Here is a 23004-nt window from a genome sequence, read left to right on the forward strand (position 1 = left end):
CAAAGTAATTAGTAATTGATAATTTTCTTATTTAATGCCTTAAATTTATTATCTTGATTTTTTTAAAATTTAAAATTTTGAATTTATATAAAAATATAAATTAACATTTTATATATTTTAATAATTTTAATTTTTAAATATATATCTATAAAATTTTGGAAAAATATTTTATAAATATTTTGAAATTTTAAAGATTTTTTTTTTGGGAGGTGATGAAATTGTACATTTTTAGAACTATAAGCGACTAAAGGAAGGGTATAATATGAATAATTTAAGAAAAAATTTAACCTTTTTCGAGTCTCACTCTCCTAGCAGTAACCAATAGAGGTGTAGTGAGCAAGCTGGCAAAGCCATAACCTTGGAAGGCTAATTCACTGCCATTTGTCTAGGTGCATCCCCTTGGAATCTTTACCGATCCCCGTCGGCCTTATTCACATCCCCTTTCTTTGGCTTTACTCAGCTGAAGGAAGCCGCTAATAATTGGTTAGTGTGGGTAAGACTTGGGGGCGGTTTCTTATACGCACAGAAAACACCAAAACTTAGGGTTTTCATTAGGATTTCGATTTGTATTCCTTAGTTGCTGTGGCTATTATTATTATTATTATTATTTTTTTTGGTTTGGGTTTTGTTTGAATGCAAGCTTTTGTTCCATGGATTTGTTATCTCAATCGGATGACACTTCATCAACGCTCTCTTTAGGGTTAGTTTCATCTTCGCCGCAATCTCACCGTACCCAGATCGCTGATGACTCTATTAGTCTCGAGGTGGACGGAAGGGACACCGCGCAACCACTGTCGCGTTTCGCTTTTCAGCTACTCCAGCCGGAGAAGAACCGGAGGTGTCTCCGAAATGGGGATAGAAATGAAAGTGAGTGTTACGATGATGATGATGATGGTGAAGAGAGTAAAGAAATCGAAGAATTTAATTTATTAGGGCATACTATGTGCCTCAAAAGGGGAAGAGACGGCTGTTCTTCTTCTTCGTTGTCAAAGCGAATGACGCCGGAGCCCGATCTCGAGACGAGAAAAGCGGCCGTGAAATCATGGGGCAATCAACCACTCAGTGTAGCGGATCCCGACGTGTTCGACATGATGGAACATGAGAAAAAGAGGCAATTCATGGGAATTGAGTTGATAGCTTCCGAAAATTTCGTTTGCCGGGCCGTCATGGAAGCACTCGGAAGCCATTTAACCAACAAATACTCCGAAGGGATGCCGGGAGCAAGGTACTATGGAGGGAATCAATACATCGATGAAATCGAAACCCTTTGCTGGAAACGTGCATTGCTAGCTTTTGGACTAGATTCTGAAAACTGGGGTGTGAATGTACAGCCTTATTCGTGTACATCGGCGAATTTCGCAGTCTATACTGGGTTGCTATTGCCCGGAGATAGGATCATGGGATTGGATACTCCATCAGGAGGGAATACCAGTCATGGGTATTATACCCGACATGGTAGAAAAGTATCTTCTGCTTCAATTTTCTTTGAGAGTTTGCCATATAAAGTGAATCCACAAACTGGGTATATAGATTACGAGAAGTTGGAAGAGAGGGCACTTGATTTTAGGCCTAAGATATTGATTTGTGGTGGTAGTTCGTATCCGAGGGAATGGGATTACGGAAGGTTTCGACAGATTGCGGATAAGTGTGGTGCTGTTTTGCTTTGTGATATGGCTCAAATCAGTGGACTTATTGCTGCTAAGGTCTGAAAACTGTGAAGAACTGTAATTATTTGATAGGTTATTTGCTTTATGTGTTGCACTAAGGCTTTATTCATGATTTATAGCTTCTGAACTATACCTGTTTGTCCTGAAAATGCTTTGTTGACTTTGGTGCTTAAACTATTATTATTGATTTGCTCATGTTCTTATTGCCTGGCATTGAGATTAGAAAACTGGTTATAGATTAGCGGCTAAAATGTTATTTGATTTTTTTTTTTACAGGAATGTGCGAATCCCTTTGACTACTGCGACATTGTTACCTCAACAACTCATAAAAGCCTCAGAGGTCCCAGAGGAGGTATAATTTTTTACCGGAAGGGTGCAAAGCGAAAGGGAGGGAAGCTTCAAAGCCAAGGAGATGACAATGAGCAATACGATTTCGAGGAAAAGATAAATTTTGCTGTTTTTCCATCTTTGCAAGGTGGACCTCATAATAATCATATTGCTGCCCTTGCTATAGCATTGAAGCAAGTGGCTACACCGGAGTACAAGGCCTATATGCAGCAAGTGAAGAGAAATGCTCAGGCCTTAGCATCTGCTTTGTTAAGAAGAAAATGCAGGCTAATTACAGGCGGCACGGACAACCATTTGATACTCTGGGATCTAAGACCTTTTGGGTTGACAGGTATATAAACATATGATATGAAGTTGAACCTACATGTTCTTTGCCTTTTTGCTTGCAATAGGTGGTCTAATGATCTCGGCTGAGAAAATTTGACCCAAAGTGGAAAACATTGATTCGGAACTTGGATGTATTTGTTTGTAGGTAAAATTTACGAGAAGGTCTGCGAGATGTGTCATATTACCCTGAATAAAATTGCTATTTGTGGTGATAATGGTGCCATTACTCCCGGAGGTGTAAGGATCGGTGAGTTTAGTTTCTCACTCAGTTAAAGGTTGCAAGTCAATTATTCATTGATGGGGGAGGTTTAGGCCGTTGTAATGACTTTTATTGTTGATTCTGCAGGTACTCCTGCTATGACATCAAGAGGTTGCATCGAGTCTGATTTTGAGACAATTGCGGACATTGTCCTAAGAGCTGCACGTGTCGCCAGCATGATTCAGCGTGATCATGGAAAGTTACAGAAGGCCTCTGTGAAAAGTCTACATGATAATAAGGATATTTTGGAGCTACGAACACAGGTTGAGACTTTTGCTTCTCAGTTTGCAATGCCGGGGTTTGAAATTTGAATGATTCTTGAAGGTGTGCCTCACACCATTGATTGCATTCTGCCATCTAAACAAAATTTTGAAGCCGCCCCAAAGTAGCTACTGTAACTTCATTGGCTACAGATTTTGCAGTCGCCGAGCTTTGTGAACCGGAACACTAACTCTGCAGAGGAATTGTGGTTGCTCAAGGGTTATTTTCCTGGCAACCAAAGGATTAGTTTTCATAATGGTGGCAGAATGGCTGAAAATTTTGCAACAATTTTGGCAGTTCTCTTTAGTGACATTTTTCTCTTCCTTGGAACTTGTTTTAGTTGTGTTTGCAGATTGGTGAATTTGGATATTCTTATTTAAACCCAGGATTGATTTGTTGACAATGATATGATTCAGTAAATGTAGTGTAAGATCGAGAATTCGTTGTTTGACACAGTGAATCATAAATATTACTACTCACCTACTTCATGTTCATATGATCATATATCCCTGTAATATTGAATACAGTATCAGATTCTAAAATTTAAACAAACCAGCCACAGAAGAATCTGCCCTCTGAAGATCCTTGCTTTCTATTGAAGCTAATATAATATATATATATAATCACTTCAGACAACTGGAATTTAACCTGTCTTTTGCATGCTCACTAAGTGGTCAATGTTAAGTCACGTCAAGACCTACTCGAAGATTTCTTTAGAGTTTACTGTGAACTACCTGTTTTTTCTTATTGCCACTTGAAGGTTCCATTATAGGAAGCTCATCGTGATTCTACCACTCGAAGGTTTCATTATAGGAAGCTTTGACCCTACCACTTTTATCATTTTGGCAATCTCTTTAGATAACCACTGCTCGCATCAAGTCCATTAACTGTATAAGGCTTCTTCACTAGTCTGAAAAGGTCAAGGCACCATTTTACCTAAAAAAGATTATGCCAACTTTCTACGAACCCTCCCATTTCTCTCCAAACACATAAAAGCATCGTGAAAGAATCTCTACACCGTCACTTGAACTGTCTTTAACCACCTGCACCCAATCCAATTATTATTTGGATAGTAGTTTTGCTTTTTCTTCCATGAAAGATTTGATAAGTAAGATTCGAGAAAACATGTGTTTGAACTTTATGATTTATTGATAAACAAATGACATGGTGATGCCTTAGGATGGTTCACCCTGATGGGTGTAGAGTCATATAGTGGCTGGATATAGGTAAAAGATGGCTAGAGGAACCGTGGAGGTTTGGTTAGGTGAGAAAGGTATTTTGGGTTACTTGAGCCCTCACGAGGTCCCAGATTATATACATGAGTCTTCATTTGTCTTAAGGTGTAATGTGTCATTACACGACTAAAACACTAATAGACAAGTGACCTGTCTTAATTAGTTTAGGTAAGATAATGCTACGATATGTATATGAACTTCATGGATTAGATAGGATGATCCGAGTATAACTTACTTGATATAGTAATAATCGACATGAATAAGTTGTAGGGATTTTATGAAGCGAAATACCTACTTGTTAGTTGAGGGGTTAGCCCTAGTGTCCTTGAATGAAAGATCACAACTAAAGAGTTCTAATGAGAGAGGTTGAAGCTAGATGTTTGATGGCGAAGAATAAGAGTGATTCTCTATAAACCTACAGACATTCTTTGACTTTGGATTAGACAGTTCTACCTTCACCTAAAAAATGATTTTTTTTTATTTATCCATGGCTGCAAATGTACAAAAGCTTTTTCCTTCACCTATTCATGAAAGAAATCATCAATCTCTCATCTCAACAATCCAACCAATACTTGTTTCTATACTAATTTAATGAGTGAGCAATACTCAATTCGATTCAAAAAAATCGAAAAAAAATTCAAGTTTTATGTTAGTGGAATTGAATTATTCAAGTTTGAACTGAGTTTAATTTTATAATTTGAATAACTCGAATAATTCAAATGGTGTAAATACCCTTTTAAGTCCCTATCAAATTTGAAACTGAGCAAACTCATCTCTCAACAAAATTATAAAATAATTTTAAAATTCAAAATATTTATATAATTTTCAAAATTTATATTTTTAAAAATTATAAAATTTTCAAAAAAATCTAAAAAATATATAAAAAGTTAAAAAAATTTCTAGAATAATAATCTTGGAGATCTAAATAACTTTTAGATATATATAGTTTCAAATTTATGTACTCTAACATAAAATTAGTTATATTGTAACAAGATTTTAATTTGTTGTTTAATTTTTTAATTTAACTCAAACAATTTCACTCAATTCTATTTAGAAAAAATAAAAACAAATTAAGATATAAAATAAGACCCATCAACTTGATTAACTCAAATTTTTACTCAAACTTAATCAAAATTTTTTACTCAAACGCTTACCCATACCTATAGAGTGGGGAGTCAATTTAAGTTTTAACAGAACTCATTTTAATAAAATGAAATAAATGATCAAATTAGGTTACTAATTTGGGTTGAAATATAGTTATCAATATCTTTTCTACAGCTCAGATCTACCTTAGATAATGGTTTAAAAATAATTTATTTAAAGATATGTTTTCATGAATTGGTATAATAATTACAATTTGGTGGCATTTATTAAAATATTGTGACTATATATCTATTTCTTGGCAAATTCCCCAATTTTCTTTTTCTAATTTTATGGATCAAATTTTCGCATCTTTGTTAATTCCCACACTGTTCATTCACTGATTAAATTAATTATAATATGGCAAGTAATGATGAGTAAAATTAAATGTAATAAAGTAATTTATTGGGGATACATGGAAACCCATAGCCCCCTCCAGTAAGGTAATAAAAAACCACCTTTGTTCATCCTAGGCATACAAATACAGATAACAAAAATTACAGATAAAAATATTACAAAATCCCATGTATGAAACTATTCTATCATAATATCATTAAAATTTTTTTTTTCTTCTTTCCTTCCTAGATCTTAAAAGTATCTGTCTACATATATAATAATTGCCATTAAAATGCCCAAAGTTAGCAAAGCTTGGAAGTTCTCTTCCCTATGGTAAAAAGCTTTAGTTTCAGCTCAGGAAATGTTATCATGGTTTTTTGGCAAAATTGAGTATCAAAAACTAGTTTTTTCCTAATCCAAAAGTTTCACAACTCTGCCTTTGATTCTAGATCGTCCGTTGATTGGTCATTAGAAGAAGTCTCAGGTGATGATGATAATGGTGATGGTAGTGGATCAGGGTTTTCCAGTTCATCACCTAATATTTTGGCAGTGAATTTTCTAGCCTCAAAGTCAAGATCTGTCCACTCAGAAACTATTCTTCTAGCACCCTGAGCATTGACATATAATAATATATATATATAAGTGGTAAGAAGATAATAAGAATCACCAGCATATATATATAGAAGAATATTCAATTACCTGAAGTTTTGGTTCTTTTGTCATTGGATTGTTGCAGAGATCAATGGTTTTAGCCCTGGATTTCGTGGCATTACCACACCATGATTCACACCATAGCCATTCTTGGGGTAATGAAAAGATTGGTACTGTGTGTTGTGCGTAGTTCGGAAGATCCTGAAATAGTAATGATGGTTATTTGAATATCATATACTGGTTGATGTATATTAAGCCAAGATGGTCAGTGATGATGTGATGAATTTAACTTGCCTGATCCAGATTGGCTAGACTGTTTGGATCTTTGCTAAGACTTTCATAAAAGACTCTTAGATTATCCCCTGCTGCTGTCTCACGAAACTTCACCAAGTCAACCACGTACAATGCACTGTAGAAGTACAAAATGTTAAAATCTATCTGCCTATGCCATCTTAAGGAGAGAAATTCACAGTTGTACAATTTTATTGTAATTGCAAACCTTATATGGTATGGTCTGCCCCGCAAATGCTCTCGCCAGAACCCCTGCACCGAAAGAGGAATAAGGAGAACATGATTAGACTAAACACGTATATAACAGTTCTCTTTACCAGGTGATAAAAGAAATGAAACAGAACCAGGGAAAAAAAGTCAATTTTGCAGGTGGCAGCACATTACTTGTCTCCAAAACCGATAGCCATCCATGTCCTTATTGTTATCGCAAAAAGGAGTATATGCAAGAGGTCTTCCCTTTATATCCATGTCATAGAGTTCTCCCATATCTGCCCTCACAACTTGATCAGCATCAACAAATATAACCTGCACATGCATTTTCATCTAATAAATTGGCAACAAACGCAATAGAAGAGTACAGTTGTCTAACAAGAACTGAGGAAAACAAAAAAGATACAAAACCTTTTCCAATGAAATGGGAAATATAACATCAAGGAACAAAATCTTATATGCCCAGATAATTCTCTGCTTTTCTGTTTGTTTATGCAACCATGTAGGCCATTTGTAGGTAACTAGTTCATAATCAAAGCCATATTCATGAGCCATATGCGGAATCACATCCTGCATAACCCGAAAGCATATGTGCATTAGACATGCTTTTTAAATCATTATACACTAACAAGTGAAAAAGAAGTGCTATACAAAGATGGAAAGAATGCCAAAAAGATATATGCAACCTTGAACTGAGGAGACAAGTAGTTCTTTATAAACCAGAATTTCACCGGACGGTTGGTATTCTTTAGTACACTTAGAATCATAATTTTAAGGAAGCGTTCATATCTGCAAAAAGCAATCAAAGAAAAGTAAAAAATTATTGTGGATTAGTAATGTTAATATACCAAAAATGTTGTCATTGCACAGGCAGATCATCAAACATAGGAATGTGTGAAAGAGCTTAGAAACTTCATAGATTACAGTATTTTAAATTCAGCAAGAGCAGAAGTCCTATTTTAATACAAACTGGTTTAAAAGTATATTATCTACCTTCCAGAGTGTTTCCCCGAAAATAAAGTCTGGTTTCTTGTATCTTAGAGGAAAATGTAAAATGTACTTAAAAACAAGTTTCACATATTTTGGACAAAGTTGAACTTACCAACGTAACAGTATGAATACAGAATCTACATTAGCAGTTTTATTACACCAAGGATGAAGGTTATCAAGGGCAAAAACCTACTTGAATGAGCAGCCGCACATGCTCACATCTATGCATATAAACATGTAAATGCTGAAAACTCTACTAACCAAGAGCATGGACTTAAAACTTACAAATGTCCTGAAGCAATTGAAAATATGTTAATCGTTTTTCCATGTCGACCACCCTTCCCATGATCCTGTGGAAGGAAAACAAATCAATGATTCCACGACTTTTGAGGACAAAACTAGATACAAATATCAAACAATAAAGCACAAGTAGATGTGCCCACAACTCATACCATAAGGAGAATGAAGGAGGAAAGGTCTTAGAAAATAAAACTAAAAGCCACTCATCTTTCAACTGTAATGGGGGTTCTGAATGGTGATGAAAACAAACACATTCACAAACTATTGCTATATTTACAATTTTGATCCACTCACCATATCATTAGACCTGAATCATAATAAAGTCTGTACTCCAGCTGCACCTAGAAACTAATATCAAAGGGAAAAGAAAAACTAAGCAGCTTATATGCTCCCTCTCACAAGGCTGTTGTAGACTTATTTTGACCTTGGTTCAGGGGCCAATCATTCTTTCCCTTTTCTTGTATCATCTTTCTTCTTATTCCGATCTCTTCTCACAGGTTAATATTTATATCCATTTCATGCAACAAGCAATCCTAAATTATGGTGAAGTATAACAGCACAAATGAACAAAGAGAGAGAGAGAGAGAGCTCACCACTGAACTATCAGAACTCTTTTTTGATTTCTCACTGCCACCAATAAAACCAGAAGCCCATTTGAGAAGGTTTGAATTCCAGCCATTATGACCCTGCCAGGCAGCATACATTCACAAAGATTCCTCAGTCATTCATGAGCACTAAATTGAAGATGGAAAATTACATTACAAACAAAAAAGCTAACCTTTTCTTTTGAATGCTTGTCATCATCAGATGAAATAAGCAATGTTTCTTGCTCTTTTCCCTTCTTCTTAACTACTTCAAGATGAACAACTTTGCCCCTTAAATCATTTATAGTGATTCGCTTTGACAAAGATTTCTCTTGATTTCCATCATCACCACCATCTCTAAAAAGATACAACTCAGAACTTCTGCCTGGAGCAAGTTGCAGGTACCAAACTCCAGGAGACACTTTCATCTGCCAATAACCCAAGTTGGCCATCACAATAGTATCAACCAAATGAGGTGTGTTCTTTGTTCCAAGAATCAGCTGAAGACCTCTGGGAGGGTCACGATCCTTCTCAGCACAATGACCTAAATTACACACCCAAAAGTTGAAGTCTTAACAGAAAATGTACACAGTACTCATTCACTACTCCAGTTAGGCTCATAAATTTCACATTATTTCCAAACAAAAACAAACTCACCAGTCAGAACAAGAGCTTCAAGTTCAAAGACTGCTTGCAATGTCCTTATGTCACCCAGGTTCTCAAGCAAAATATTGTCCAGGTCATGACTGATGTATTTATATATATAAAGAGAGAGATTAGTCAATGCAGTAAGGTACGTAATGTTGCAACTATTCAACATTGCATATGGAATAAGTGGGAAAGGTAATAGACAAAGGAAGAAAATAATGACAAAGAAGCATACACAGCAATAACAGGCTCAACAAGCCATGGCTCAGGTACATCCAGGTTCATGGTGAGCGTCTTCGACAATGGCATATTTGCAAAAAATGCTTTCGGACCATTTACTGTGTAATCAGTACTGCTAAAATCTTCCTGCAAGGTTCGAACACGGCTAAGACACCATTCTTGAGTGCTCGAATTTGAGTGGTTTCTAAAGAGAGATGCATACCATGGTTGGGATCACATATCTGTAGTAGTTCTTCAGAGGAAGATCAACCAGGGAACTCTGCCACAAAAGCAATTGCTTAACATTTTCCTATGAATTTTGCAATTAGAGGACTTCAAGCAAGGAGCAGAATGAAAGCAAAAATGATCATGCTTCAATTAAAAACTTGATAGAAGAATGCACACCCTTATTATAAAGACTGAAAATTTCAAGGTAAATAACCCCAAATTGTGTGACGTTTACTGATATTTTCACAATATTCTCATCATAATGAAATAGTCATACAGTCAGCCCTCTCTATAACAGCCACCCGCTATAACGGCATTTTTCTATAACAGCCAAGTTTCTAGAAGAACCAATTTTTTTATGTTTTATTTTAATCCTCTATAAAAGCTTTTCACTAATAAGAGCAACATCATAGTTATGAAGTACGTTCTCTATTAAATTAGTTCTCTATGGTCTAAATTTTTAAGTAAAATTATAGCTATTTCATATAAGTAAGCCTATTAATTATAATTTATTAAATGAAAATGATCTTAATTAAAATACTATTTGAATAAAATGATTAAATTTCACATGAAGAAATCTAATAACCATATGAAATATAATAATCATATTGAAGATAATCTTCAATGAGTGGAATTAAAGATATCAATTCAATATTCTACTATGAGTTTAGAACACCATAAACTTATAAATTGATTACTTGAATTTAGTAACTCATGATAAATTAATTAATTTAATTTGATAACTCTCTCATTAATTGAACTTGTTAGATTTATAAACTTTATAATTAATCATGTGAAAGAATGTAACATAAAATATGCATAAAAGCAATAATACATGAACCTGTTATATGTTTCTTTTTTTTATTTTGTTGATTTGATTTCCACTTTCTTTCTTTTTTGAATATAATTCTCACTATCTTTATTTGATGAAAATTCACGATAAAAATTCTAAGGTAAGCTTACAACGATTATCTCTCTATAACAACATGCTGTTATAGATGTATAACAGCCACTTCCCTATAACAGGCAAAATCTGGGCAGACAAATAGGGCTGTTATAAAGAGGGTTGACTGTATTACATAATTTGCCTGTGCTATATGCAGTCAAAACTCTTTGCTTCTATTTTTATTATTCTTTTTAAAATTGATCTCATGGAATGACCTTTCCTCATCCTGTACAGGGACTGAGCCCAAGGTCCAATGCTATTTTGCCCTTGGCATGAGCATGTACCTTGCCCCATTCCCCGATTAGACTTTCTATTCACAAGCACCACATTCTAGACAACCAATACCACAAATATGGACTCACCCAGAGTGTTAGTACAATGTGATTAAATAACAATGCTTTTGTATGTTCTATTTCTAGAATAATTTTTCTATCCAGGAACACAGGATAATAACTACATCCAAGATTATAAAATTAACTCACCATGGGATTTAGTACAATGCGCATGCTTGGATGAACATACTTAGCCAGAACACGAAGAAGTGACGATAGTTTCTGTCCTGATGGACTTAAAGGATCAACAACCGCATCAATATGAATACTGGAATTTTCATTGTTGAGAATAACAGCACTGGGGAACATTTCAAAAGGTAAAAGGGCATGAGTTAGACATCTGAGGATGACAAATCAAAGAAGTGAGGACTAAAAACACAACGAATCAAACATACAATATTAAATCAACAGCAAACATGGGTAATCAATAAATATGAAGTCTAATGGGATAGCTGTAATTTAAAATATAACAATGAAACCAGTATGCACTGGCTTTAATAACATAAGTTGAGGATTTTAGAAAGTAAGGAGGTTAAAAGTTAAATCTTATTATACTGTTACCTAAGAACATTTTGTTTCCAAGAACATAAATGTTACATTTTTTTTCATGTAGAAGCTCAAAAGGGCTCAAACTGGATTGGACTAAAGCAGTATGTAAAGATTTAAAAAAAGAAACTCATTGTTGAATGTTGACAGAGGATGAAATGAAAGGCAAGGAGGTAATGTAAGCTACATTGGCCACTTGCATGATAACTTTCGTCCTGACTCCTGATGTCTTTCCTCAAAATCAATTGGGATGATCACAAATCCATTCAGTTGACAAACGATAATTGATTAAACATAGAAAAAGATGTCTGCTAAATTAGGAATATGGTGGACTAGATTGTCAGGTTGGTAGGAAAAAGAGAAATAATCATGGAATCGAATCTTGAACTATAGATTAAACTTTTGAAGAAATCTTATGGCCACCATGCTATTCTTCTGTAAATATCTCAGGAGTCATATATAGCACAGAAATATGGAGATTTATCAGAAGAAACTACATTATTAAATGATACATGAAGATATCAACTTGCAAAAAGAAAACCAGAAGACAAACTGTATCATGATTTAGAGAAAAAAAAAATTCTGCCAAGAATACAAGGAAAAGAAAGAACAGAACCTCATTGGCATCAAAATGGTTTAGAAGTACTTACCTATATTGTGCATTCAAAATCTCAAAGCGTGCACTTTCAGCACTTCGATCCCTCGTAGCCATTGAAGACGATATGAGCATAATAATATCACTAACATATTTACTGCAAGCATGAATAAAATCAGTAAAACTCCATATGTCTAGCCCAAAAACAAAATGTTGAAAAGTACAGCATTATATCTGCCACAAAAACAAAAGTTAGGTCCACAATCAAACTTAAAAATGCTATTGCCAATCAGGAAGAAGTATCAAAATCAGCACAATCAGTACCTTGTGCAAGTTATTGGGCCAAGAACACCACATGCAAAGGGATAAGTACATAATAATCTTAATAAAATTATTCCCCAAATACCTATGTGTGCCTACACAGTATATGCTGGCTTGAGCATGTGGATCACGGAAAAGATGACTAGCAAGAAAGAGCAGAAAACAAACCAACCTTGTTAGCATGTCAGGGTCAATGCCATGCCAGCTAACTTCCTCAACAATCTCTACAATGTGTTTTATTCTATGATTAAACTCAACAGACTCCAGAAGATGCAGATCATCACCCAGAAATACACCAGCATCAAGAGAAGTAATCTGTCACATAGAACAATAAGAATGATATTTAGCATAACTAAATCAGTATCATAACCAGCTAAAACACCTGGATTGTCAATGGGAACAGAAAACAATGAATCAGTCCAACAATAATCCTAACAATTTATGGCAGGAGAAATGAGACAAACCCTTCCATTGGTAATGACTGCATTAACACCAGATGCTATCCCAAACTGTCTATATAAATATTGTGCCACCTGGATAAAATTGAAATTTAACATATTAATATCTATATGAGAATTAGAAACAGAAATGAACATTGATCCAGAGACTAAATCACTAACAACCCTCTTATAGGAGAAACTCAGGTTGGAACAGGATTAAAATATGTCAAACCAGAAAAATAAAAGCATCCAGTTAGAGCTTGAACATCCTATAAAGCAAAAAATCAACTTATATTACCTTATTCAAATGTTCGATCAACTTCAGATTGTAAGCTTCAGATAGAGAGGATTTATAAGTCTTAGATGGCAGTTCATTTGCCTCAGCAAGTTCATAGACCTTATTAATAAATGCTTGAGTGTTTTCAGCTGCTGCAGGAGATCTAAGAATGTAATTATGCTCATAAAATGAGCATACTTGATCTAAAAACTCCAATACTTTCTTCTTATGACTGCAAAAGCATCAATAATGCAAGTAATATCAGATCAGAGTTAACAGTGTAAAGCATATTTACAAGATTCAATTTCATGAAATAAAAGCACATAAAAACACTAAGATTTATGAGACCTATATGAAGCCGCAGTAATCTCAAAGGTCTTCACAAGTAGAATATTGGACAAATTAGCATCCTGACCAGTAGTAAATAGCACACCGACACGAGCATTTTTGGACCCTTGAATCTGGTAATAGTACAAGAATTGCTAGACCATTAATAATGATAGTGATGACAAGAATAATACCATGAGAAGTTACCAATCAAACAAGAACGAAAGCAAAAGTCATGCCATAATGAATACCAGATAGCGAATTGCTTCACGAAGTAACTTTATTCCTTTTCTAGATGTGACATCAACAGCAAGAAGATGAGTTACAGGCTTCACATCATCTACAGCTGGAGTTGATCAAGTCATTAAACATCTTAGAATTCAAATAACTAGAGGAAACAATAAAATGAAATTAATAACTAACATAACGTCTGCTTACTTCCTGGAGAATGCAAGTAATTAATTTCATTCAGTACAGATTCCCCTCCAAGGACTGGTGAAGCTAGAGATACAAACCTTGGCTTGACTTTGCCACCAGCAATAATCTACATCCAAGCAATATCATATTAGTACAAACATATCATAGTAACAATATCTAAATATAGATGGCATTGTTACATAAAACCTAAATGACACTTTACCTGGGGGTTATAGCGACTGACACCATTTTCAGATAGGAATTTGTCCAGCACGTTAGTGTGAGAATTTATTTGCCCATAGTAAACTTGTTCTTGTATCCTGGGAAGCTCATCATTCATGGCATTTATAAGAGCATCCTGCCAAAATAAACACAAAAAGGCCATTTATTTGAACTGAAATTTTAAAAAACTTTATGATGAATAGATAGAAAATCATCATGATAGAAGTCAATAATAGAAGAAAAAAAAGAAAAAAAAAACGGCAGAAGAAAGATACATATAAATAATTCAGTACTAGATATGGTAAATCATCAAAGGAACTAAGACATAGAAGTAATCTGCAAAATCAAAACGTAAAAGAAACTAGCATACCATTATAATTTTCTACAAGGGAAACCATATTTAAAAGAAATAAAATACAGGTTGGTAAAACGGGCTCATCAAATATAGGTGCCAATTAAGAACTTTCCCAAAAAGTCAATAAGCCCATAACACATAAAGGGACGCCAAATAATAAAAAAGCTACAAGTTAGGAAAGTATGGCGCAATTGAATAAACGACTGTTATAGGTACCTCACTAGAATCAAAGACAAGACCATTCATCAAGAGGCAGCACTGCAACTTGCTGACACCCAGCTTAAAAACAAACAATGAGCTCTCTTGAGACAATTCCTTAAAACTCTGTTCCTTTTCCAGCTTTAACAGTATTTCTTGTGGTGGAGATTTAGCTTTCGGTCTACAGAAACAACACATATTGATTTACCAAGCAAATATAAATCTCCCAAAATTAGTGGATCATCAAAGGAGGAAATATGATCAGCATGTATAAGCAGTATAAGTCAACAAATATTTTCAAAACTTACAATAATGCTTCCACAAATGCCCCTTCAATATGGTGCATTTCAAGAGCCTCATCTGTAGAGTCAGCAGATTCTGTTCGTAATCGATTTATCTATCACAAAGTACGTCAAAGTTTTAGTTAACACTGTCAAATGCTTCATGTTAGTAAATTGTGATACAGCAGATTCAGCCAAGGGAATAAAGGAATCATGCAAGGTGTGTCATACATCCATTATAGTTCTTAAAATCATCCATAATTTTGCAATCCTCCTTCCTAGTGGAAAAGATAGTAATCTCAGCCTAATATAGAGAAGGTTTCAGACTTCCCCTCACTCTCCCGCCCCCACTTAAAGGATCCATTTATGCCTACGAAGTATAGAAACAAGTTATTTCCTATTCTAGGGCATAACATGGCATTTTGTAGAGATAATAAAAATAACAATAAGACCATCAGCAGCAGGAACAAAAAACAAAAAAGTATTATGTTCAATACATGTCATTAGCAAAATAAAAAAATAAACAAAAATTTGTGGATAGACTCATCACATTAAAATTTCAAGTACAAAGTATACTTGTTTAAATCCTATTATGATTTGCAAAATACATGCCAAAAGCTTACACATCCGATGGGTATATCAATAGCTGAAAGAGAAAGATGATTTTGTAGGATGAAAATAAGTACCATAACAAGTTTTAAGTTAGTCAAGGCTAACCTCAAACATCTTTTTCTCCCAAGCATATAATATTTCAGAAAGTATTGCAGATAAACAACACAGAAACACTGGAATACAATATAGCAAAAACTAAAGAGAAAAAAAATTTACATCCAATCAACAATAGAAGCTACAAGCATAAAAAGTGGCGTATCAAACCCATACATTGCTCAAAAATTGGAAAGCTGATTGAATCCCGTGGTTTTCCTTAATATAGATGAAGAGTCGTATAATCTGCAAAGAAATTGCAATAAACAATGTGCATAAGCACCATAAGTTGCAAACCAGAAACCTCAATGATACTTGACAGCAGAATGAAGTATTGAAATAACTAAGGAGAAACCATGGTTCAGCATAACAATATCAAATTGCACAAAAGTTAAAACAGAAAACATTAGACTAAGTTAAGCAACTACCAAACTGGATTTATCATCCTCAAGTTCACCATCATGCTCAGATGAATGAAGTTCGCCACCACTCTGTTCAATCTTTTTGATGAATTGTGTAGAATACAGTATCACCCCAAATCTCATTGGGAAACTATTCTCATAGAAAGATGTAATCATATCGATAGACTGCAAGATTCCAGTTGGAAATTATGATAAGAAAACTTATCTGAGAAAGAGAATGAAATGAGAGAGAGAGGGAGGGAGATGGAATCATCCAGAAGATGGAAGAAAACATGCCTGAAGACCAGAAACTGTTGCTGGATCAAGAACATAAACTGCATGGAACAGATTCTTACGAATATAACGTAGCTGGCCGGGAAAGACTGGCATTAAGATCTGCACAAAATGTCATCAGAAGACATGCTTTCCAGCAACCATTAACAGAAGCTCAAACAAGCAGAACCTTCATATTCTTTAGGGAGATTCTAGGATAAGTTAACATACGTCATTTATATTACTCCTCCAACGCCTATACATAGCATCCTCCTCCAAGTTATTGAGATAATGAACATGGTCAGAACGAAAATCAACTCGGAATGTATCAGACTCAGGAGGAGTCATAGTTGATAGAAGTTTCCTTATAGTGCTACGGGGGAGCTGAAAATAATAGAATCAACAGGTTAATATAGAGGCTGATGCGTGAGATATATCCCAAAATTACCCAATAAGAAGCTCATGTATAATAGAAGGTCTTCTAAAAACTAGAAAGAAAGAGATTCATCAAATATATATGATCATTAAGCGTGTTAATTGGTCAGAAATAGCAGAACAGGGTAAGCAATAGCAGAATCAATTTGATTTTAATTGTTAACAATAAATTAAACACGCAATGTAGAACAGATTCATAATAGGTTGATTACCACAACAAATGGCTCTTATATATTACATTCTTGCATTCTTCACATGAAATTAATTATCCAAATCCTGATTGAAAGAAACATTAGATATATTTTCTAGGGAGCTATAAAACAAACATCTAGGCATTCTGCTTCAATATTTACACTACTATCCTCTGTTCTCAAATACTGCATTTTCAAACTTATTTGAACAAGTTAGGAAACGTGTATCTTTGTTCAACTAAAGGCAGAAGGTGAATAAAAGGAAAAAAAAGTTACTAATTCAGATATTTCATTAATAAAGTCATATATTTCGAGTAAAGTGGATATGATATAAAGGAACACTTTTTAGCAGCTTTAACTAATCAATCAAACAAAATGAAACTTAGAATTACTAACCTTCAACTTTGAAAACTGATCAGCCAAGGATAGCTCCTGATGGACCAGGTCAATCAATCTAAGAAAAAATTGATTGCAAGAAATATGATATCAGAGATTCAGAAGTAATACCATATCGATCAAGTTGCATAAAGGAATTCAAGTAAAGCATATAAACCCTTGAAAGGGTGAAAAGCATTAATATAGAAATAAGAAATTCCACAGTGATAATATCCCTGGATTACATTAAAAAATTCAACAGTATAATGCTTTCAAAGAATACATCACAATATTAAACATCAGGTTTTAATCAAGAAAATCCTAATGCAGCTGCATAAATTGTTTTTACTTCTAAGAAAGTCTTCTTTAAATTAATTCCAAAATTTCATGATAGGGTTTGTGATAGAATTCAAAATTTAAGGACTGAAAATCACAGCAGATGATAATTGACTTTAATCCAGAAAGTACTAAATTTACATGATAAAAGCTATTCTGTTTTATTTTAAACTTTAACAAATAAATTTGGTTAGAAGTTGTTTGGCAACAATTGCCAAAATCTTCAGGTATAGAGGGGCCAAAGATAAATATTTAAAACTGTCATGAATTCTAAACAGAAAATCTTCAGTGAGAAGCAAAAGAAAGAAGGGAGAAAAAGCATTACAGATAAAGGTCAATATCTTCTATATTGATTAAAGCACCATTCAGAGCCATTAAGGACTTGCCAGGAGGGATCATTCTCTGGTTTGCAATTATCTCATCTTTAACTGAATCATTGAGCTGAAAAATGTATAAATTTGTAAAAATTGATTAGAGGGCACTTTATTGTTGGAGTCTATATTAAAAACATTACAGCTGCTTAAACATTGAGAGAGTCACCTAGAAGTTACCTTCATCCGAGATAAGGAAGACACTACACTAGGAAAATTTTGGTTGAGTTCTTGCATTGACTGCAAAGGATCAGAGGCTTGTACTATTCTCTGTGCAGTTTGATGTCCTAAATCTGTTTAAGGGGAATTTTGCATTTTCAAGATTAGACATGCATAACTAGAAAGAAAAAGAAAACCTTAAGTAAAAAGTACCTTTCAGCTCCCAAACATCAAGTGTGTCCGATATTGTTGATGACAATAGATAATCCCTGAATGCCATTATCTCTGAGGTAAGGTCAGGTTTGCGCTCCTGCAAAAGGAAATAGAAGAAAATGTTAACTTCAGGACAAAATAGGTGCAAGTTTTATGTTAGAAATCATTATGACCAGAGTTGACTCCTATCCAAGGAGAAAGGTCCACTCCTTTAAGTTAATATTTGTGTAACTAATGTTCCCTGAAACAGTTGCAACTTTATTGGAAGAAAATAAGAGGAAAAAAAGAGGGAAGGTTAATTATGGCCAACCAGAATTTTTGAAAATATAAACCCTCTGACTTCTTGACTAAGATCTTCAGTCCGAGGATCTTCTAGTGTTACACCTGCAATTCAAACCTCAATTCCTTAGATACCTCAATCAAAGCAATAAAGCAAGCAATTATGAAGCAAACAAGCATGCAAGCTAACCAAAAAAAAATCCATGAATGTAGAGCATCTATTTGAGATACTCACATTTACGATAAAACACCAATAGGCATTCCCAACAAGTTATTGAATCACAATTGAGAACCATAAAGAAGATAAGATGTATTCATATAGTGCAAATCCTTTAAAAGAAAGGACTAATCAAGGTTGAAAGTTTCCGAAAGCCATAGAGCAAACAAGTTAGAACAGTTCCAAGACAGGAGTGTTTGTGTTAGAGAGCACAATAGAAGCAAAGAAGAGCTATAAATAAACCAAAACATCAACCACAAAAACACTGCTACATCTACCGAGGGAATATCACAGTAGAATCCAAGTGCAAAGATCCATAGTGGCAATTGACAAAAGGAAATAGACAATAACCACGTAAAACATAGAAGCATTGGAAAAATAATAATACGTGGAAAAATAAACCTATTGACCAAATTAATAATACAGAGGTCATGCAGAAGTGCTGGCTTTTAAATTTGCAATTGCTCCACCAAGAGTGCTAACCTTTCTTTACGGTGCTGTCATCCATGGCCTTATACTCCATATTCTTCAATGCAAGCTCTACACCATAGCCACCCAAGTTTAAGGAATCCCTTGCACCAACGGCCCCACATAGGCCAACTTCTCCTTCACAACCAGAAGGTAATACTGGTCTGACAACATACTTCACTTTTCCCTGGACATAAAATGAGGTAAATCAGAGAATTTATAACAGCCATTGCACCAAAAAGTGTGATATCATAATCCTTATAAAAGAGATGAAGGGAAGCCTAGTAAGGGGAAAAAACTGCATGCAAATAGTATTCAGTCAGATAAGTAGCATGCAGTAATTCAAACAAAGCATATAAATGAATCAATTAGATCATACTGAGTCAGCTCAAAACAAATCATGAAGGTTGCCACTAAGCACCAGATGAATCTCAAATAAGTTATTAATTCAAACAACATGTCTAGAATATTTTGATTGCAATAGGTAGTTTTATCTCAGATTATGCTTGTCAGTTAATATGTGAATAAATATTGTTCATAAAACAATAAAACTAACAGGAACTATCAATATAGCAAAAATCAAATGTGTTATCTGGCTTATGAGTAAAAGAAAATCTAAATCAAAGAATGAGAAGGCAACCTCTTTGGCAGCTTGAACTAGGGTAACATGGAACTCCCTAAAACATTCTGTTCCAAGAGCACCATACAGAATAGCAACAGGGCTAGCAATATTCGAATCAAAATGAATGTGATCAAAGTCATATAGTTCAGGCTGCTGAAAGGAGTCTCCATTGCTGGAAACCAACAAATGAAAGTAACAATTAATCAAATTATAAGTCACTTTTAGGCGTTCCAAACTGAAAAAGATAGTTTTGGGAAATAAAACATATATACACAAACAGCAACATTACACTTCATTAGGTCCCAGAAGCCACGACTGAAGTTCTGCAACATCAAAGAACAACTCCTCACCAACGTCCACCCAACAACATTTCCCACGAGGGCTTTTCGGGTTTACACCAACAAGCAAGGGATCCAATTTTTTAGTTCCCACAGCTTCACTATCATCAACCCCACTCGCATTGTGCGAATAACTATCATCAGACAACGGAAAAGAAGAAATAGACTCCTCGGCTAACTGACGGTAAAGCACCAATCTAGGAGATGCTGATCTCAAAGTCAAGGAAAATTCAAATAACGATGCCAATTGTTCGCTCAAAAGAGAGCTGCCATGTTTCAAAATTTTCACAAGGCAATCTTTAGCTGAATGAGAATCATTATCAGTTTTTCCAACAAGTAGCCAATCATCAATGAACTCCCAAAACAGATTCTTCGACTCTTTGGAAAGTAATTCACTGTAACAATTAGGGAAAAAAAGACAATTAAATAATCCATTCCCAAAATTACACTACGAGAATAACATTTAACATAAACAAATAATCAAATACCAACAGATACGAATTCCACAACAAGGGAATCATAAACCAAGTAAGGACAATAAGAAGAAAAGGGAACAGACCCGGCTTCCAAAAGCAGTGGAGTACCGGACCATTTAGCGCGAATCGCAACTTGAACGTTCTTTGGTCTGCGATTTTGAGCTCCAACAAAAGTGAAACCAGAACTTAACAAGCAAGTGAGGAGGATCAAAATGCAAAACCGAGATCTGAAACAGGTATCCATTGGGGTAAAATCAAAGGAGATTTTCCTATTGGATTCTATATGGTTTCATATAGAAAATGGATCCAACATTTATGGTGAGCAATTAGAGATCGAGACTTCGACGAGTAGTAAGTGACAGAGGGACGACTATCTGAGAAGACTTCGAAGGAAAAAAAAACCAAGGCAGGGCGTTTATTGGCGGCTTTATCGTCTTTGTATAGAAAGATAAGGGCATTTTCGGAAATCTAGAACTTTAAAATGAAGTATTTGTTTTGGGTTAATTGTATCAAATTAGTCCCTCTATTATTAAATAAATCAATTTAGTTCATATACTATTAAAATAATCAAATTAAGTCCAAAAGAGTTAACGTTTTCTATGTAAAAATATCTTAAAAATTATTATTTTTAATTTCAAACAAAATATTCCATTTATAAAATCATAAAAACTTTAAAATTATTAACTTTGTTAAACAATAAATAATATTTTTAAAATAATAAATGTTAAGTCTATTCTAATTTGACATTTGATGTTTTTAATAATATAGAAACTAAATTAATCTATTTAATAATAGAGAGATTAATTAGATACAATCTCTATAATATAGGGATCTCCCAATTACTTTTACCATTTTATTAGTTAGAATCACATCATTTTACATTAAATTTAAAGCATGTAATTTGTAATGGAAGATTGTTATAAGTGGATTCTCTCATGTTCGTGAGTTAGTTTATCCGTTCAGGATCGAAGACTCACTCGAAATTTGGAAGGGTTTGGACAAAAATATTAGGTCTAAAAAATAAATTTAGACAAAAAAATTAGACTTGTTTAAAATATGAGTCGGACTCGGGCTTGAACATTTGAAGCCTGAGCTCAGCCTAACCCAACCCTTTTTAAATTTATAATACTTTATATTATGTAATTTATAACACATTAAAAATAAATATATATTAAATATATAATACTCCTCTAATGTAAATATAAAAAAAAATGTTAAGATTACTATAAAAAAATTTCAATAAATAAAAAAATATTAAATATTAAAATAAAATAATATAAATATTTTTTAAAAATAATATGGGTGGGCCTAAAATGGGTTTGGGTTAGTCTTTTGCAAATATGAGCAGGTTTGGGCAAAATTCTATGCCCAGATTTTGGGCGAGCTTGAGCAAGCATAAAATATGTTAATATCATATTTAGGTCTGACCGAAACCTGGCCTGACCCGACCCATGAATATCTCTATTTTTCTCTCATCCTTTGTTACTCGAGTTTAACGTTTTTATCTAATATGGTAATTTTTGTTTTTTTAATCTAATTTAATATATGTATTTATAAAAGTTATATATTTTCATTCCCAAAAGTAATATTTGAATGTTAATACTTGATTTGATGAAAGTTAATTACTAATATTATTAGGTTTTAATTTTCATGATTTTTTAATAGTTTAGTGTTAATTCTGAATTTATTTAATTTTGCGATTAACTTGTTAAATACAATCCAATAGATGTGATTTAATTCCAATTTGAGATTGATTTGATGAAAGTTAATTGCTAATATTATTAGGTAATTATAAATTTTCATCAAATCAACTTTAAAATCTAAATTAGAAACTAAAATATTATCTTTAGGTACTAAAATGTATAACTTTTGTTAAATACAATTATCACATTAGAAAGAAAAAAAGCGTCGAACTTATGCATTAAGCCTTTTTTTTTAACTTTAACCACAACTACATTGAGCTCCAATTAAATATAAAGTTAAGTTGTATCGAACTTTAAACTCAAAACAAACTCTAATAATATTATTTTCTCTAGAATTAAGATGTTTAATTAATTCTTTAGATTTAATTTGTTTGAATTTTCATTTAATAAAAATAGTTGAAAATCTTTAAATATTTTAAAAGTTAATTTTAAAAATTGATGAATTGAAATTATCCTCTTAAATAATTAATTAAAATTGGAAACACAAAACA

General features: G+C 33.7%; 2 protein-coding genes across 2 annotated transcripts; one reads left to right on the forward strand and one right to left on the reverse strand.

Annotated features, from left to right (window-relative positions):
- Positions 1 to 256: 256 nt before the first annotated feature.
- Positions 257 to 3313, forward strand: LOC108464541 (serine hydroxymethyltransferase 6-like). The gene is made up of 4 exons (XM_017764893.2): positions 257 to 1703; positions 1944 to 2346; positions 2488 to 2589; positions 2689 to 3313. The coding sequence occupies exons 1-4, from the start codon at positions 651 to 653 to the stop codon at positions 2910 to 2912; spliced, it is 1782 nt and encodes a 593-aa protein (XP_017620382.1). The 5' UTR covers positions 257 to 650; the 3' UTR covers positions 2913 to 3313.
- A 2307-nt stretch (positions 3314 to 5620) lies between these two features.
- Positions 5621 to 21246, reverse strand: LOC108463868 (UDP-glucose:glycoprotein glucosyltransferase-like). The gene is made up of 37 exons (XM_017763842.2): positions 20894 to 21246; positions 20286 to 20729; positions 20015 to 20168; positions 19390 to 19561; positions 18721 to 18794; positions 18411 to 18507; positions 18219 to 18331; positions 17993 to 18108; positions 17353 to 17410; positions 16562 to 16714; positions 16355 to 16453; positions 16085 to 16243; positions 15834 to 15902; positions 14979 to 15067; positions 14689 to 14851; positions 14119 to 14253; positions 13917 to 14022; positions 13730 to 13824; positions 13500 to 13612; positions 13173 to 13383; positions 12899 to 12967; positions 12607 to 12749; positions 12169 to 12270; positions 11123 to 11270; positions 9690 to 9746; positions 9483 to 9613; positions 9257 to 9345; positions 8794 to 9143; positions 8609 to 8701; positions 8001 to 8065; positions 7412 to 7514; positions 7137 to 7295; positions 6900 to 7040; positions 6724 to 6767; positions 6519 to 6633; positions 6273 to 6425; positions 5621 to 6181 (listed from the first exon to the last, which is right to left on the reverse strand). Exons 1-37 carry the CDS (start codon positions 21052 to 21054, stop codon positions 5999 to 6001), a joined length of 4926 nt encoding a protein of 1641 aa, XP_017619331.1. The 5' UTR covers positions 21055 to 21246; the 3' UTR covers positions 5621 to 5998.
- Between the last annotated feature and the right edge of the window lie 1758 nt (positions 21247 to 23004).

Source organism: Gossypium arboreum, chromosome 4 (assembly GCF_025698485.1).
Source record: "Gossypium arboreum isolate Shixiya-1 chromosome 4, ASM2569848v2, whole genome shotgun sequence".
NCBI classification, from domain to species: domain Eukaryota; kingdom Viridiplantae; phylum Streptophyta; class Magnoliopsida; order Malvales; family Malvaceae; genus Gossypium; species Gossypium arboreum.

What these genes read in the sequence shown, in the direction of transcription:
- LOC108464541 (XM_017764893.2), top strand. Translation starts at nt 651, where the DNA reads ATGGATTTGTTATCTCAATCGGATGACACTTCATCAACGCTCTCTTTA. An exon ending in AAGACCTTTTGGGTTGACAG is followed by an intron (nt 2,347 to 2,487) that starts GTATATAAACAT and finishes ATTTGTTTGTAG; the next exon opens with GTAAAATTTACGAGAAGGTC. An exon ending in TCCCGGAGGTGTAAGGATCG is followed by an intron (nt 2,590 to 2,688) that starts GTGAGTTTAGTT and finishes TTGATTCTGCAG; the next exon opens with GTACTCCTGCTATGACATCA.
- LOC108463868 (XM_017763842.2), bottom strand. Translation starts at nt 21,054, where the DNA reads ATGGATACCTGTTTCAGATCTCGGTTTTGCATTTTGATCCTCCTCACT. An exon ending in CTTTCCAATTTTTGAGCAAT is followed by an intron (nt 15,068 to 15,833) that starts GTATGGGTTTGA and finishes ACTTTGTGATAG; the next exon opens with ATAAATCGATTACGAACAGA. An exon ending in GGCAGACCATACCATATAAG is followed by an intron (nt 6,634 to 6,723) that starts GTTTGCAATTAC and finishes GTACTTCTACAG; the next exon opens with TGCATTGTACGTGGTTGACT.